The following is a 13,467-nucleotide window of genomic DNA, read 5'->3' on the forward strand; positions in this document are numbered from 1 at the left end:
TTAAAAGATGCATGCTGTTTTTTTGTTATTGCATTTCTTTGATTTGAGTGTTTAGGGCCGAGTGCACACCAAATGTCCTTCAAAATGGAGATTGAAGAATTAATGGATAACTGAAAGTCTATGGTATATATTTCCTTTTTTCCATCCCCCTCTTATCTGTTTTTCTTTCTTTCTTTCTTTTAAGGTGGGGTAGGTAAGTTTCAGAAACCGGCTCGAGATACACTTTTTGTTATATTCCATGGAATGCTCTTAACATCCCGATAGCAATGAATATCTGAAGTGCTTTGACAAAAAATCCATAAAAAAATGTCATCTGTGTCATCTGCATATTTAGCAATCCAATCCGTTTAGCCGGCTAAACGGATTGGATTGCCGCCCTGTCTGTCAGCCTTCCATCAGTACTTCAATGACTCGCCAGCAACAGGCGGCCACTTTCACCAGTCTGCTGACGTCATGTGCGCGTTCATGTGTGTTGGAGGAGGTGCTCTGTAAGGAAGTCTGAAGGAAGGGGCGGATTCTTTTCGGCTGTGTACTTTCAAATGTTAGTGCACTCGAGCCGGTTTCTGAAACTTACCTACCCCACCTTTAAGTTAATGTCTTGCTTTATCCCTCTGTTTGGTATTTCGCCCTCATCCGAGGGTGACAGACGGACAGGACTGGTTGTGAAAACAGCGGCAAGCGGAATTGTGGCTCATTAGCCCTGACATACACACACACACAAGCACACACTCACAAGCACACACACACAAGCACACACAAGCACACACACACACAACCCTCAGTGATTTAGAACAAAGGCCTGCAGTTCAGCCTTTGAAAACCACTAGGGGGGTTAGAGTTTGAGTTGTCGGTGTGTAATACACAGATGCTTAGATGTGGGTGTGCATGTGTGCGTGTGTGTGTGTGTGTGTGTGTGTGTGTGTGTGTGTGTGTGTGTGTGTGTGTGGTGTGTGTGTGTGTGTGTGTGTGTGTGTGTGTGTGTGTGTGTGTGTGTGCGTGCGTGTGTGTGTGTGTGTGTGTGTGTGTTGTGTGTGTGTGTGTGTGTGTGTGTGCGCATGGGAAGGTGTTAAACCTATCTACAGGCCGATAAAGCTATTGACAAACACAGGAGACCTCTGTTGGCCATGAAAGAAAGGTAAACACCCACTACACTTTCTCAACCCTTGGGCTGTAACTTTAACACAATCAATGAACAGGTAGACCCTCACACAGCTCACCAACTTCCGTACAACCATGATCCTCCAAAAAATCCCGCCAAGTTTCAACAACCTTTCTCCAATCATTCCTACAGTAGTGTGTGTATCTGAAATGTATAGTCCAATTAGTAACTTTTAATTTGTATGATTTATAATTGAAGGTGACATTTCTGTTTATCTCCACTACAGGAATACTGCCTGATTTGTTTTAAGTTCTGTACAACCTTCAGAAAGGGTAGTCCCCAAAATCGATATTCTGTTCTGGTGCCCCCATACTCCAGCAAAGACAAGAATGTATGTGTGTATGAGGGCAGAGGAAGGTGAAGGAGTCAGCTGAGTAGTTTGACGAAGTCAATTCTTTGATGTGACAAAAGAGATGGAGAGCAAGAGGAAAATAAAAGTTAAGAAGAGCCAAGATGCTTCAAAGACCTAACAAAGATCAGAAAGGAAGGAGGAGAACAACCGAGGTGAATTATGCCAGCCTTCACATTCCCTTAGTGTGTTGGTGTGAGTGTTAAAGGGTTCACCGGCTAACCTTTAACCTACCGCTGACTCATTAGTCGAAACAGAGAGCAAAACGCAGGCTATGACCTCACTGCAGCCTGAGCTTTAGGTCTTGCCTTCATGTCTTATAAAGCTGTATTGTTCCTCAGGGGATGTCTTTTTTCCCTTTTCTTTTTTTATCCTTTCTATTCTAGAAATGATTAACCCAATCGATCTATTTATAATTTCAGGCATTATCTATCCCGTGCCACTTCCCTATATTCTTGTTCGTCTCAAGCATTTTGTTTTGAGTAATCACAGCTAAATCCATAGGTAAAGATTAATTTGCTCTACTTCGTAATGACTTTTCATGATCCTATTTAAATGTTCAATTGTTATTAGTTATATTATCAGGTCATTATTATTTATCACACACATTTTTAAGAATAACCCCCCCCCCCCATGTTTCCCATTTATTTGGGGCTTACATTTTTTGACCTATCTAAACATTTTAGGCAATCTTTTGTATCCTTATTAAAGTTGAGTTATAAAACAAGCCACTGTTTATATCACTCTGCTTTGATTGTGTCTGGCAGCTGAGAGTCCCAGTGGTCAAGTAAACTTTTAATAAAGTTAATGGCTGAGAGCCTTTGACTGAACACACAGAGCAATGGCTCGCAGTAGATGGTTATTAGATACACAATACGGCACAGTGTAACATACCAGGAATGCCTTAGCTCCAGCTGAACAGGACAATGAAGCTGCATTGACATGTGTCTGACATATTCATACCGTGAAAGAATAATTTATGGACTCTCCCTTCTCAAAACTGTATAGCTACACAAATATCAGTTAGGAACCCATCTATGATTTCCTTTTCTTTACTTTAATAGAAATGCTCAAATATTTCTGCAAATGTATTTTCGAATTTAAACATAGTGGCCACTCAGCTGTTTTAGGATTTTGAGTTTCAGGATTAAGTCCATTGCTCATGAGCACTTCAGGTCCTATGAAATAATTAAATATAGGTTTTTTGGTGTGACTCCCAAAACGTAAGTATTTAGCATACTAGTGGCTTGTGACATTTCTTATCCCTAAAGGAATATTTACTTTGCACCATGACCGGTGGAATTAAACCATTTTATGATCAATTGTGTTTTTTGTTGTAGTGTGGACAGTTTCCGTTGGTTAACCTCAACATTAACCTCTTTTCCTAACCAGTCGGTCAATCAATTTTAACAGCCAATCATCTTTTAACATGTGGTAACATGACACAATCCAATCCACTTCTGAAGATTTAAATATGGCTCCCGCTCTACACTCAAAGTGCTGAGTCAGACTGAGTGTCTGGATGAACTGTCAACTGTTTACTGCTACTGTCTGACTGTGTTTATGTACATGTGTCTGTGTTTGTGTTAGTGTGTCTGTGTGCATGTTAGGTGGCTTTGCTTTGGTCTATGGGTGTCTGTTTGAGCGATGAAGTGTTTATTACTTGTCTTTATGTGGGCTACTTTTTCTCTAAGCCATCATATGAGTGTTTTTTGAGCCACGGGGATAGTGTAAGTTTTGCTAAAAAAAACATTTTGAGGTAGCTAACAGTGAACTTAATTAAGAGAAAGGTGAAAATGCAATAACCTTACTGTTCTGTATAGCAAAATGTAACTCATAAAAAAGAAAGATTTACACAAACAAGTACATAGAGATGGTGGGAGGGTCGTAAACAACATGAGAAACTTCTGGTTCTCAGAGAACCACTAATATGAGATAGGGAGAGAGCATGGGAAGAGAGCAGGAGTAGAAGAGAGCGGTAGGGAAGCCTGAGAGAAGAGATCCAGTGGGGGAGAGGGATGTTGGCTTCTTCCTACGGAGAAACACTTCTCTGTAATAAGGGTCAACGGTGTGAGGTCAGCTCAGTTCTCAGTGTGTGGGTGAGTGTTCAAAAAGATACCAAAAGTAACAAGGAAGGAAATTCAGAGGGGCGTAAATGTTTAACAAAGGTTAAAAATAACATTTCCCAGGCCAGAAGGGCTGGAATAACAACTCATCAGGGGAAAGCTCGTTTCAATGCAACATTTGTTTTCAAAATTCAGGTTTTCTTTTGTTTCAATCAACATTTGTCTTTAAAATTCCCCCAGAATTCCCCCATTTTTCTTTTCTTATCTCTTTCTCCCTTGACGCCATCCCTTCTTCCTTTGGAGCAATTGTACTAACTCTCTCCATTACCCCTGCCTCTGTTTCCCTCTGTTTGAAACAAACACACACACACACACACACACACACACACACACACACACACGCACACACACACACACACACTCCTGGGGCCTGTACTACGAAGCTGGTTCAACCTAACCTGGATATGTTTGAGTTAGCCGGTTGGCCTAATCCAAAACATACGCGCTCTCGCTAAACTGTACTACGACGCTGGTTATCAAGTGGATCGCTCAAGCCAGCCGTGTCCTATCTAGTTAGGTGCGCGTTCACACGAAAGGGGTGGTATTTGGAGCATTCGACCAATCACAAACATGGAGAAGCGTACTGACAGCGCAGCGTCATACTTCCTGAATGAAAAGTGAACTTTAATACTAGTCAAAAATGAAGAAGTTAAACTTTGAACATCCATGACTTAAACACTTTATCCAGGATAAAAGCCACATAGCTGTGTGGCACAAATACAGTTTGAATGCGTACATGAACAGGTTTATGATATCACTGCCCCGTCTAAAACACGATCTGACTTGAATTACATTTGTCTCGAGTGTTTCGTCAACTTAATGTGTTGCTTAAAATAATACTTCTGCATACATATGTGACACTGTGAGTGTTGCACTATGGAGGACGGAACATGACTTAAGTATAAATAAATAAATGTATGAAGAAATACAGGAATAAATAAATAAATACGTAAATAAATAAATAAATACAGGAATAAATAAATACAGGAATAAATAAATGACGAAATAAATACAGAAATAAATAAATGTTGAAATGAATACACAAATAAATAAATAAAAGAATAAATGCATAAATAAATGCATAAATAAATATGGAAATAAATACATCAATGTATAAATAAATAAATAAAAGTCGAAAATAAAACAGAACACACGTTATTATATATCTTTCATTTATTTCTACATTTACGCAACATACATTTATTTATTTATGTATTTATGTGTCCGTATGCTAATGAGGTGGGCGGTCCTAACCTCAGTCTGAAGCAGGATTGGTTACAGGAGTGTGTGATCATTTCTGGCAGAGGGCTCTACTACTAACGCCTGGATAACCGCGCTGATTCGAATGCAGGAGCTTTACTGTTTAGCCCTTATCTTTATACATCCATGGTTTATCCACAGTTGTAAGGTTTATTTATGGATATTGATTTAAGAGCCATTGGAGATCATTTACGATCATTAGCGGACCATTTAGAGAACGGAGAACCAAAAGACTATGTCCAGTTTCGTGTGGAACGATGTATAGAGGACTTGGCTCAGCTCGACATGATGTGACTTGCCACAAATCTATTGCTTCTGCCTGGCTCCAACAATTGGCGAATCCTGCTTCAGACTGAGGTTAGGACCGCCCACCTCATTAGCATACGGACACATAAATACATAAATAAATAAATGTATGTCGCGTAAATGTAGAAATAAATGAAAGATATATAATAATAACGTGTGTTCTGTTTTATTTTCGACATTTATTTATTTATACATTGATGTATTTATTTCCATATTTATTTATGCATTTATTCTTTTATTTATTTATTTGTGTATTCATTTCAACATTTATTTATTTCTGTATTTATTTCGTCATTTATTTATTCCTGTATTTATTTATTTATTTACGTATTTATTTATTTATTCCTGTATTTATGTACGTAATTTATTTATTCCTGTATTTCTTCATACATTTATTTATTTATACTTAAGTCATGTTCCGTCCTCCATATTGCACGGCCAGATACGGCTCAACTGACTCAGATAAGGAGATATATGATACATTATGAAGTGATATGCCGCGGACTGTAGCCTACTTAATGTTACTCTGATCCGGTTACTTATGTTGTGGCAGATATTTAAGTAAGCTTTCTTAACGCTAATGTTATAATAGTCAGATTGCTCTGAAGATGGAGGTGATATTATATTAATGTTCACGTTCACACAGTCGGTGATTTTTGCCGGCCGTCTTTCCTGCAACGGCAGCTTTTCTGTATTTCCTTTCTCCTGTAATATGACTTGATCAAGTGCTTTCACTGAGTTGAGCTCTTAGCCTGCAACCTAACCTGCTCCCGACCAGGTTAGCCGCTAAGCATAAGTTACCATGGAGATCTAGCCTGCTAAAAAGAGAAGCAGCTTCGTAGGACCGGAAAGCCGGAGTTCTCCCTGAATTTAGCCGGCTAAGCGAAAATCCTGCTTCGTAGTATACCCCCCTGGTCAGGTGAAACTGTAGCCCGGGATTTTCAATGAATGGAGCCCGTTGTCTGTCTGCTACAGCTGTGTAATCACACTGATGAAGGGTTTGTTTTACACACACACACACACACACACACACACACACACACACACACACACACACACACACACACACACACACACACACAAGAATTACACACACACATCGAATACTTAAATATACACGGACAAACATATGCACATGGTTAAACTTACGAATACAGTATATAAAGGCATATGGGGAATGTCGCCATGTGCATATGTGAAGTTGCTGTTGTACGCACACACATACACACACTCACACACCTAATCACACACACATATAAATGAGATCGCTAATTGTGAGTGATGTAATCCTGGGTGGTCGGCTCCTGGTGGCCTTTACATGTCGGTAAAGCTGAGCCACACACATCATATTTAGACACATAATCAGCACATTCAATATTTACCTGACATATTCTTAGAAATTAAATGTTTCTCTTGTGTCAAAATAGAAAATCTTGATTTTCAAACCGTTTTGGTAGCCGATAAAAAGAAGAAAGTAGCAGGGTGGCTTTGTTCAGGGAAATAGTCCTAAAAGCACTAGTTGGTCATTAGTTTAATACTTTGAACATGTCTATTTTATATACAATTTATAAAGGACATATTTAACCTCAACTAGAATCGCACATCAAGAGTATCAGTGTGTTCCTGTGTTCCTTGGACTTTCCAGTTACCTAAGTTGTGCAGTTGAACTTCCAACTTAAAGTGTTCAAGGCCTCTGATTCTAATTGGGGGAACAACACGGAAAAGGAGAGATGTGCTCAGAGTGTTTAGCTGTTTCTGAGTTGTATGTAGGGGCATAGGAGCCAGAAATAATATGTTCTGTAATCCTGCAAACAGACAGACAAACCAACAAACCAGAGATTAAAAAATAACCTCCTTGGTGGAAGTAATCATGCCTTCCTTGTTAAATAAAGGTTAAACATATGCATTCTTATGTAACCTAACACAGCCTCCAAATTAACAGATTTCTCCCAAACATCCAACCTTATTTTGGAACCACAGCCTAATCACTTTGCTTTAAGTTTATTAGTGAGACAAGATACTCTGTTCAGCTGTGAAACTGACCTCTGGACGCTACTTAGTTCCAATTCAGAATAAGTCGTAATGTTAACTAAATTATTCAAGGACACCTCTTCCTGTCCTTCCCTATATCCCTTTGTATTGCTGTTAAAGCAATACTCACCATCTGTTAAGTCTTTGTAATGCACATGCTCTCTTGTTAAAACTCTGTAATGTGTTTACAACGGATCAGGTTCCTAAGGAATCTCGCTGTGCTAACTGGGTTTATCTAATTGTTTAACTACATTTGGTCACAGCCAAATCTTTGCCCCTTTCCACACTATTCCTGTGTCTTCCTTGCCTATTTGTGTGTGTGTGTTCCTGTTAGTGTGCGTCTTGTTTTCGTTTTGCTAATCACCTTGACCCTGCCTACCATCATACTTGCCAGCAACCAGCTGATCACCTCTCCTTCTTATCAACCCGACACTTCTCCACACTGGATTTTATTTCTCATCTACTGTGGTAGTTCCACTCAGGCCACTTGCTTATGAATTTGTGTGAATAGTTTTTCTTGTTGTCTGCTACAGGGTTCCTGTTTGACAGTTTTTCTCTGCCCATCTTGTTAATGTACATTACAATAAACTTGATGAACTTATTTACCTCTGTGTCTCATTAATATTACATTTAAGGAATATATTTACTTCATAAAACCACAGAATGTACACTAAATCACTGAGTGGAATGTGCAGTGGAAAAACACCTTAGCATTTGACTGACTAAGAATCGTACATATCTAAGATAGGGTTTGAGACAAACAGATATTGAGGAAATGATCTCACCAGGGCAGGTCCAAAAGTAGGAGTGTTGCTCCTATTATTACATGTTATTAATTTAAACATGGTGTTTCTGTCTTGTGATGGCTCCCATGACTGCAGTGGATTAAAAGGTAGCATTGTGTTGTTCTGGGTAGGAGTGGACCGTCCTCCTCGAGGAGCTCCTCAGCCCTTCTATTTAACTCTTAGCGTTGTATGACGTCTGGGGGCTGATGAGCGATTATTAGAAAAGGATGTACAGTCCGCTTGTTTTGCTGATACGTCGTGGATAATAAGTGTGGTCTGAATTCCATGAACCAATAAACAGCTTATGTTTGATAAAAGGTGAAGGGTGTTAGAGACTTACCGTGATATCCTTGCCGGCCCAGTTACACTCCTCCCTCCAGTCGACCGGAGCGGGCCAGTAGATCTGAAACACAGCAGACAAAGGTCAGATGATCCTGTCTCTGAAATAAACATTCTAAATCTGTCTTAATTTACTAATTTTCAATCTGCTTGATTAACATTTTGAGAAATGATTTAAAACCTAAACTCGCTTCTTCCCTCTCTAAATCTGGTACTTTTCCATGTATTATATGGCAAAGATTGTTTCTTTCTATGGATAAAACTCAAAGATTAGAGCTCTAACCTTCTGTTATCTTTTCACCGTAATAGTAGATATAGTCTGATAACCCTGGCCAGTTTTATTTCCTTTCTTTTCCATCATCGCCTCCTCTCATCCTCCCTTCTCATTGTAAAGAAGGATGTCTTGAAAAACAGCTTTAAGTATTGTGAAATTGCACACACAGGTCATAAATCAAAGTCATCCATATAACCAACAACAACAGCGGCTTCACATCTAACGCACCAACCATGTACATTTCTCCAAACAGCTCTGAACAGATGTCCTGTATTTTGTTAGTATATTTTTTATGTGTATCTATGGATTGAAGTGCACTTGTTTTTTCCATTGAATACATTTTTGTGTAAATCTATTATCAGCTCCGGTGTATGTAATCAAGTTTCTGCAGGTGGGCCATGTCTGTGACTAATATTCTACTCCAAAGGTTTCAATCAAAATATGTCATTTGGAAATTAATCACAACGTTATTTTGGATAAATGCTCTCTTTTCATCTCTCTCCATCTCTTTGATGTTCTACCTTTTTCTCTATTAATCCCACATTCCTGTTTCTACTCTTCTCACATGTGAACCCGCACAGTAAATGGTCTCATATGTGCAAGATATGATTCAGTCGTTTTCAAAGGAGCATGTTAGTTAAAAGTTTCCACTGGTTCAAATGTTTCTCTTTCTTCATGGGTCCACATGAAAACAAAATCATAAAGTATCTGTGGCCCGAAAACATTTAGGAATTAGACAATATGGCAGTGGTTGTAAATTAAAAGGTATTTTAATTTCCATCCCGTGCCAGTATAATCTCCTCGATCTAGTTTGTCGTAAAAGTAATAAAGTAATTTTAGACCCATAAAGTCTCTAATCAGTGCAAAGTTCTGGTACTCTTCATTAATACAAAATATCGCCATGAAAACGTAATTTCCCTACGATGAAGAGTAATTACTGCTTTGTTGTGAAGATAAAATACACAATACAATCAAATAATGTGTAGAAAGTCGTTAGTAATCAACAGCCTTTCCATACAGCCACATATTTTATGGTGACTAATTTTGTTTCTGACCAACCTTGTGCTCCTGCTTGGCGATGTTGTCCAGTGATAGCGACAGCAGGAAGTTCTTGGCCCCAACAAAGAGGCGGCCTCTCTCTTCGTCCAGCAGCAGAGCGCTGAAGCAGCAGGAACGCTCCAGCTCGAACCGGCGCACTCCATGAAACTGCTGCAACTCTGAAATCACAAAGAGGGTGGCAACTTTTAAATGTGCGTTGTGTGTATACATACATGGATATACTGATGGCATCCCATAGCTTTACAACACAAAACTGATTTCAGTTATTGCATATGGTTAACGGTCCTCTGCAACCTCCATACCAACAGAAATATACCAGATGCCTCCAATTAAAGCAGTCAAGAAAGATTAAGTAAGTCAGGTTTTGTCCAGTTTATACATCAGGATGATTGTCCTTGACCTAAGAAATACTTTGTGATCAAAGCTTCAATACAAGAACAACCTCAGGTCATCAGATTATTCAGATACGAATCAGTTAGTTGCCCCAAGGGTGCAACAAGTCATAAGGTTGATCAAGAACTGCTTAATTTTAGTATTTACATTTCTGTGTCCTAAGGCCAGTGACATGTTAACAGGCAGGACAAAGCCCCGACAGTAATGACACTGCATTGGTCTCAATGGAAAAATGTAGTGTCTTTTCTCTTTCCAACCTGGCAAGAAGTCACTCTAGGGAAACATTGCCCAGGAACATTTTCCTTGTATTTGTTAACTTAAGCTATAGTTAACCCAAGCCAGTGGAAAAAGAGAAGTCTGAAGAAATAAAGGGACTGCACTTAAACCAGGAACTCACAAAAAGAGCAGGGCCCTCTCTACTCCGACTTTTAAATGGCTTTATTAGTCTGCCATTGTTCTAATGGCAATTTATAACTTTTATTAAGCCTCAGACGCCACCCAAAAGTCGCCTGCATGACATCACGGGCTGTAGGTCTGCTGCTATTATTAAAGTGCCATTTTCAGCAAATGTATTACTTTTCAGTTCCACCCTGATAACATATTGTGTGTTATTAGATTATAATAACCTTGGGGGCAAAGATACTGGTACTGAAAAGGACATTTCGTTTTTTATACATTTTTAAATAATTAATATTGCATTAACAGGCATGTTAATTATCGGCATGATCAATTCCTTATGTTTACCAAGACAACTGACCAACTAACAATGTCATGCTAGGGTAGCCAGTTCTTCTTGGACTTGAATAACCACATAAAATATTGTCTAATGAACGCAATATCATGCCTATTTAGATGATTGCAAGACATGACCTATTCATCAGACAGACATGAATTACTGTACTGGATAAATACATTAACTGCTGCTGTTTTCTGCTGATTTCAGACATTCATGAGGTCATTGGGATCTGTTCTTGTCCTTCATGTGTCAGCTAAAACTAAAGTATTCTGCTTTCTTTCGATCTAGCGTGCTTCTTGTTGCCTTCAGCCTAAATTAAAGGGAGCACATATCCCAGCTGGGCAGACGGCCTTTGACGAGCCTCACAGCCTCGGTGAGTTTGTTCAGCCTGTAATTGCCATCTTTCAATGATGGAACACATCCCTGGTTTATGTGGTTGTGTTGGGCATTGAGCTGCCTTCTTCTAATTTACAACACTCGGGATGAAACACAAAACCCTGCCACTAAGCTGCATTTGTGTGTGTGTTTGTGTGCGCATCTGTTTGTGTGTGGCTGTGAATCCGAGAGAACCACAAATTACAGCTGGCTGCTGTTCAGGACTGTTTACTTTGAAAAATATATGATGGAATCTCACATGAAAGAGATAAAGTGTGTGTCTGTGTGAGGGTGTGTGTAGACAGAATAAAGTACACATTATGTGCAGTGGAAGAGACAAAAACTCCCCCACACACAAGCCAAAAGTGCCTTCTTTTGCTTTTCCACTGCAAAAAAAACGTTGGTTCTTACCTTTGTATGAGAGCTTCATGCGTGGTGAGGAGGAGGACGAAGAAGAGGAGGATGTAGAAGATGAAGAGGAAGTGCGTGTCATGGTAGGGGAGGAAGCGTGGGCGGCAGCCAGACCCAGCAGGAACAAAGAGCTGCAGGTCACCATCATGGCCGCCATCATCATCATCATGGTCATCATCTTGGCACACTTAGAACAAACTGTTTCCTTTCAAAAGTTAAAGTCTGGTAAGGGACTTTCAGCTGGATTATGGCCTAGTTTCCACTTAATGCTCAATATTTGTCTTATTATCTTTTGTTAGAGTCTGGTTCTGGTTCAGAGCAGAACAATATCCCTTGGACTTGTTCTGGCTTAGTCGTTGTTGGTGAGGAATCAGGATCTGCTAAGCTCTGTAAACCCAATGCAGATTCTCCCTCTTGTTGTTTGCTTTTGCAGTAGCTCCTTTCAAGTTCTTGATATTCAGTGTAATCGTTATAAAACCCTCCTTGGTTCTGAAGAGTCTCTGAAGAAGCACTATTCCTCTGGTGAAGGACGACCAAGTTCACCTTTCACATCCAAGACTGGATAAAAACTTCACACATGGGAATAGAGACCTAAAAATAGGGACAGAAAAGGGAGAGGATTTAGAATTGGACACTACTAGCATATGTTTGCAAGTACCAGGGGAGGCCCTTGCACGCACACACACACACACACACACACACACACACACACACACACACACACACACACACACACACACACACACACACACACACACACACAGCACTGGCGTCTGAAGTATATTTAGTCAGATTGATGCCACTGCCAGGCGGTGTTAATGCCAACCTACATTATGGCAACACCACTATAATCTCTTCACATACTCGGGGACAGCTCCAAAACACACACACTGACCATGATGATGGGGTGTGTGTGTGTGTGTGTGTGTGTGTGTGTGTGTGTGTGTGTGTGTGTGTGTGTGTGTGTGTGTGTGTGTGTGTGTGTGTGTGTGTGTGTGTGTGTGTGTGTGTGTGTGTGTGTGTGTGTGTGTGTGTGTGATAGAGATATGCGATGCCGACGGCCAAGCTAAGCATAATCTCACCATGTCTGTGGGACTGCCAACTCAAAGTGGCATCCCTCTCTGTCTCTCTCTCTCTGCCTCCACAGGGGTAGACGGTGTCACCAGATGAGATCTCTTCATTGCTAATGAACCGACAGTGACGTGGATGGATGTATGAATGGATGTATGAGAGCATTGGTGCACAACAGAAAGTCACTTGTGAGCTAGTCCAGCAAAAGCAAAAAAAGGTTGCTTTTTTAATGAGACTTGGTGTAAATATTGAATTACACAATAATATAAAAATGACATTTCAAGTTATCCAAATCTTAAATTGTTTTGCTTTTTATAGTGTTTGCACACAGCTTCTGTGTATGGACAGGGTGTATAAAAAGGAACCTCTATAAAGTTAAAGAACTGGAGTCGAATTTAAAGTGACAGATCTGTTATTGTTTCGGAAAAATCCCCAATAACTTTGTGCCTGGGTTGTGAGCGTGTTGTTGTAAACCACAACTTTACCACAGCAGGGGCAGGAATGAGGTCACTGGTTTGTAAGCCTACATATATATGAATGTTGTGTAGTAAAAAGAGTGCATGCACGGCACAGACATACACTCACACACGCCTCTCTTTCAGTACTTTGGACTCTGTGGTCGGTCGTAACAATAAAGCCTTTCAGGAGAAACAGTCTCCTTTATTATATTACACCTCACAGTTGGCACTCAGTCAGTAACAGACAGACAGTCTGCGTTTTGCTTTCACAAACAATTACCTTTATCACTGTTATTCAAACTGGATGTGTGTCAAGGACTGTCTGCTGCAATTAC

General features: G+C 39.9%; 1 protein-coding gene across 2 annotated transcripts in view; it reads right to left on the reverse strand.

Moving 5' to 3' along the window:
- The window catches only part of sema3b (sema domain, immunoglobulin domain (Ig), short basic domain, secreted, (semaphorin) 3B), a 96,905-nt gene that overhangs the window by 15,456 nt on the left and 67,982 nt on the right, over positions 1-13,467 (reverse strand). For both annotated transcript variants that reach the window (XM_034208989.1, XM_034208988.1), the window contains exons 2-4: positions 11,604-12,194; positions 9,689-9,846; positions 8,357-8,419 (exon numbers count right to left, since the gene is read on the reverse strand). In XM_034208989.1, the coding sequence (XP_034064880.1) occupies positions 8,357-8,419; positions 9,689-9,846; positions 11,604-11,781 (399 nt within the window). In that variant the 5' untranslated portion in view covers positions 11,782-12,194. The remainder of the gene's footprint in view (positions 1-8,356; positions 8,420-9,688; positions 9,847-11,603; positions 12,195-13,467) is intronic.

Source organism: Gymnodraco acuticeps, unplaced genomic scaffold (genome assembly GCF_902827175.1).
Source record: "Gymnodraco acuticeps unplaced genomic scaffold, fGymAcu1.1, whole genome shotgun sequence".
Lineage (NCBI taxonomy): Eukaryota > Metazoa > Chordata > Actinopteri > Perciformes > Bathydraconidae > Gymnodraco > Gymnodraco acuticeps.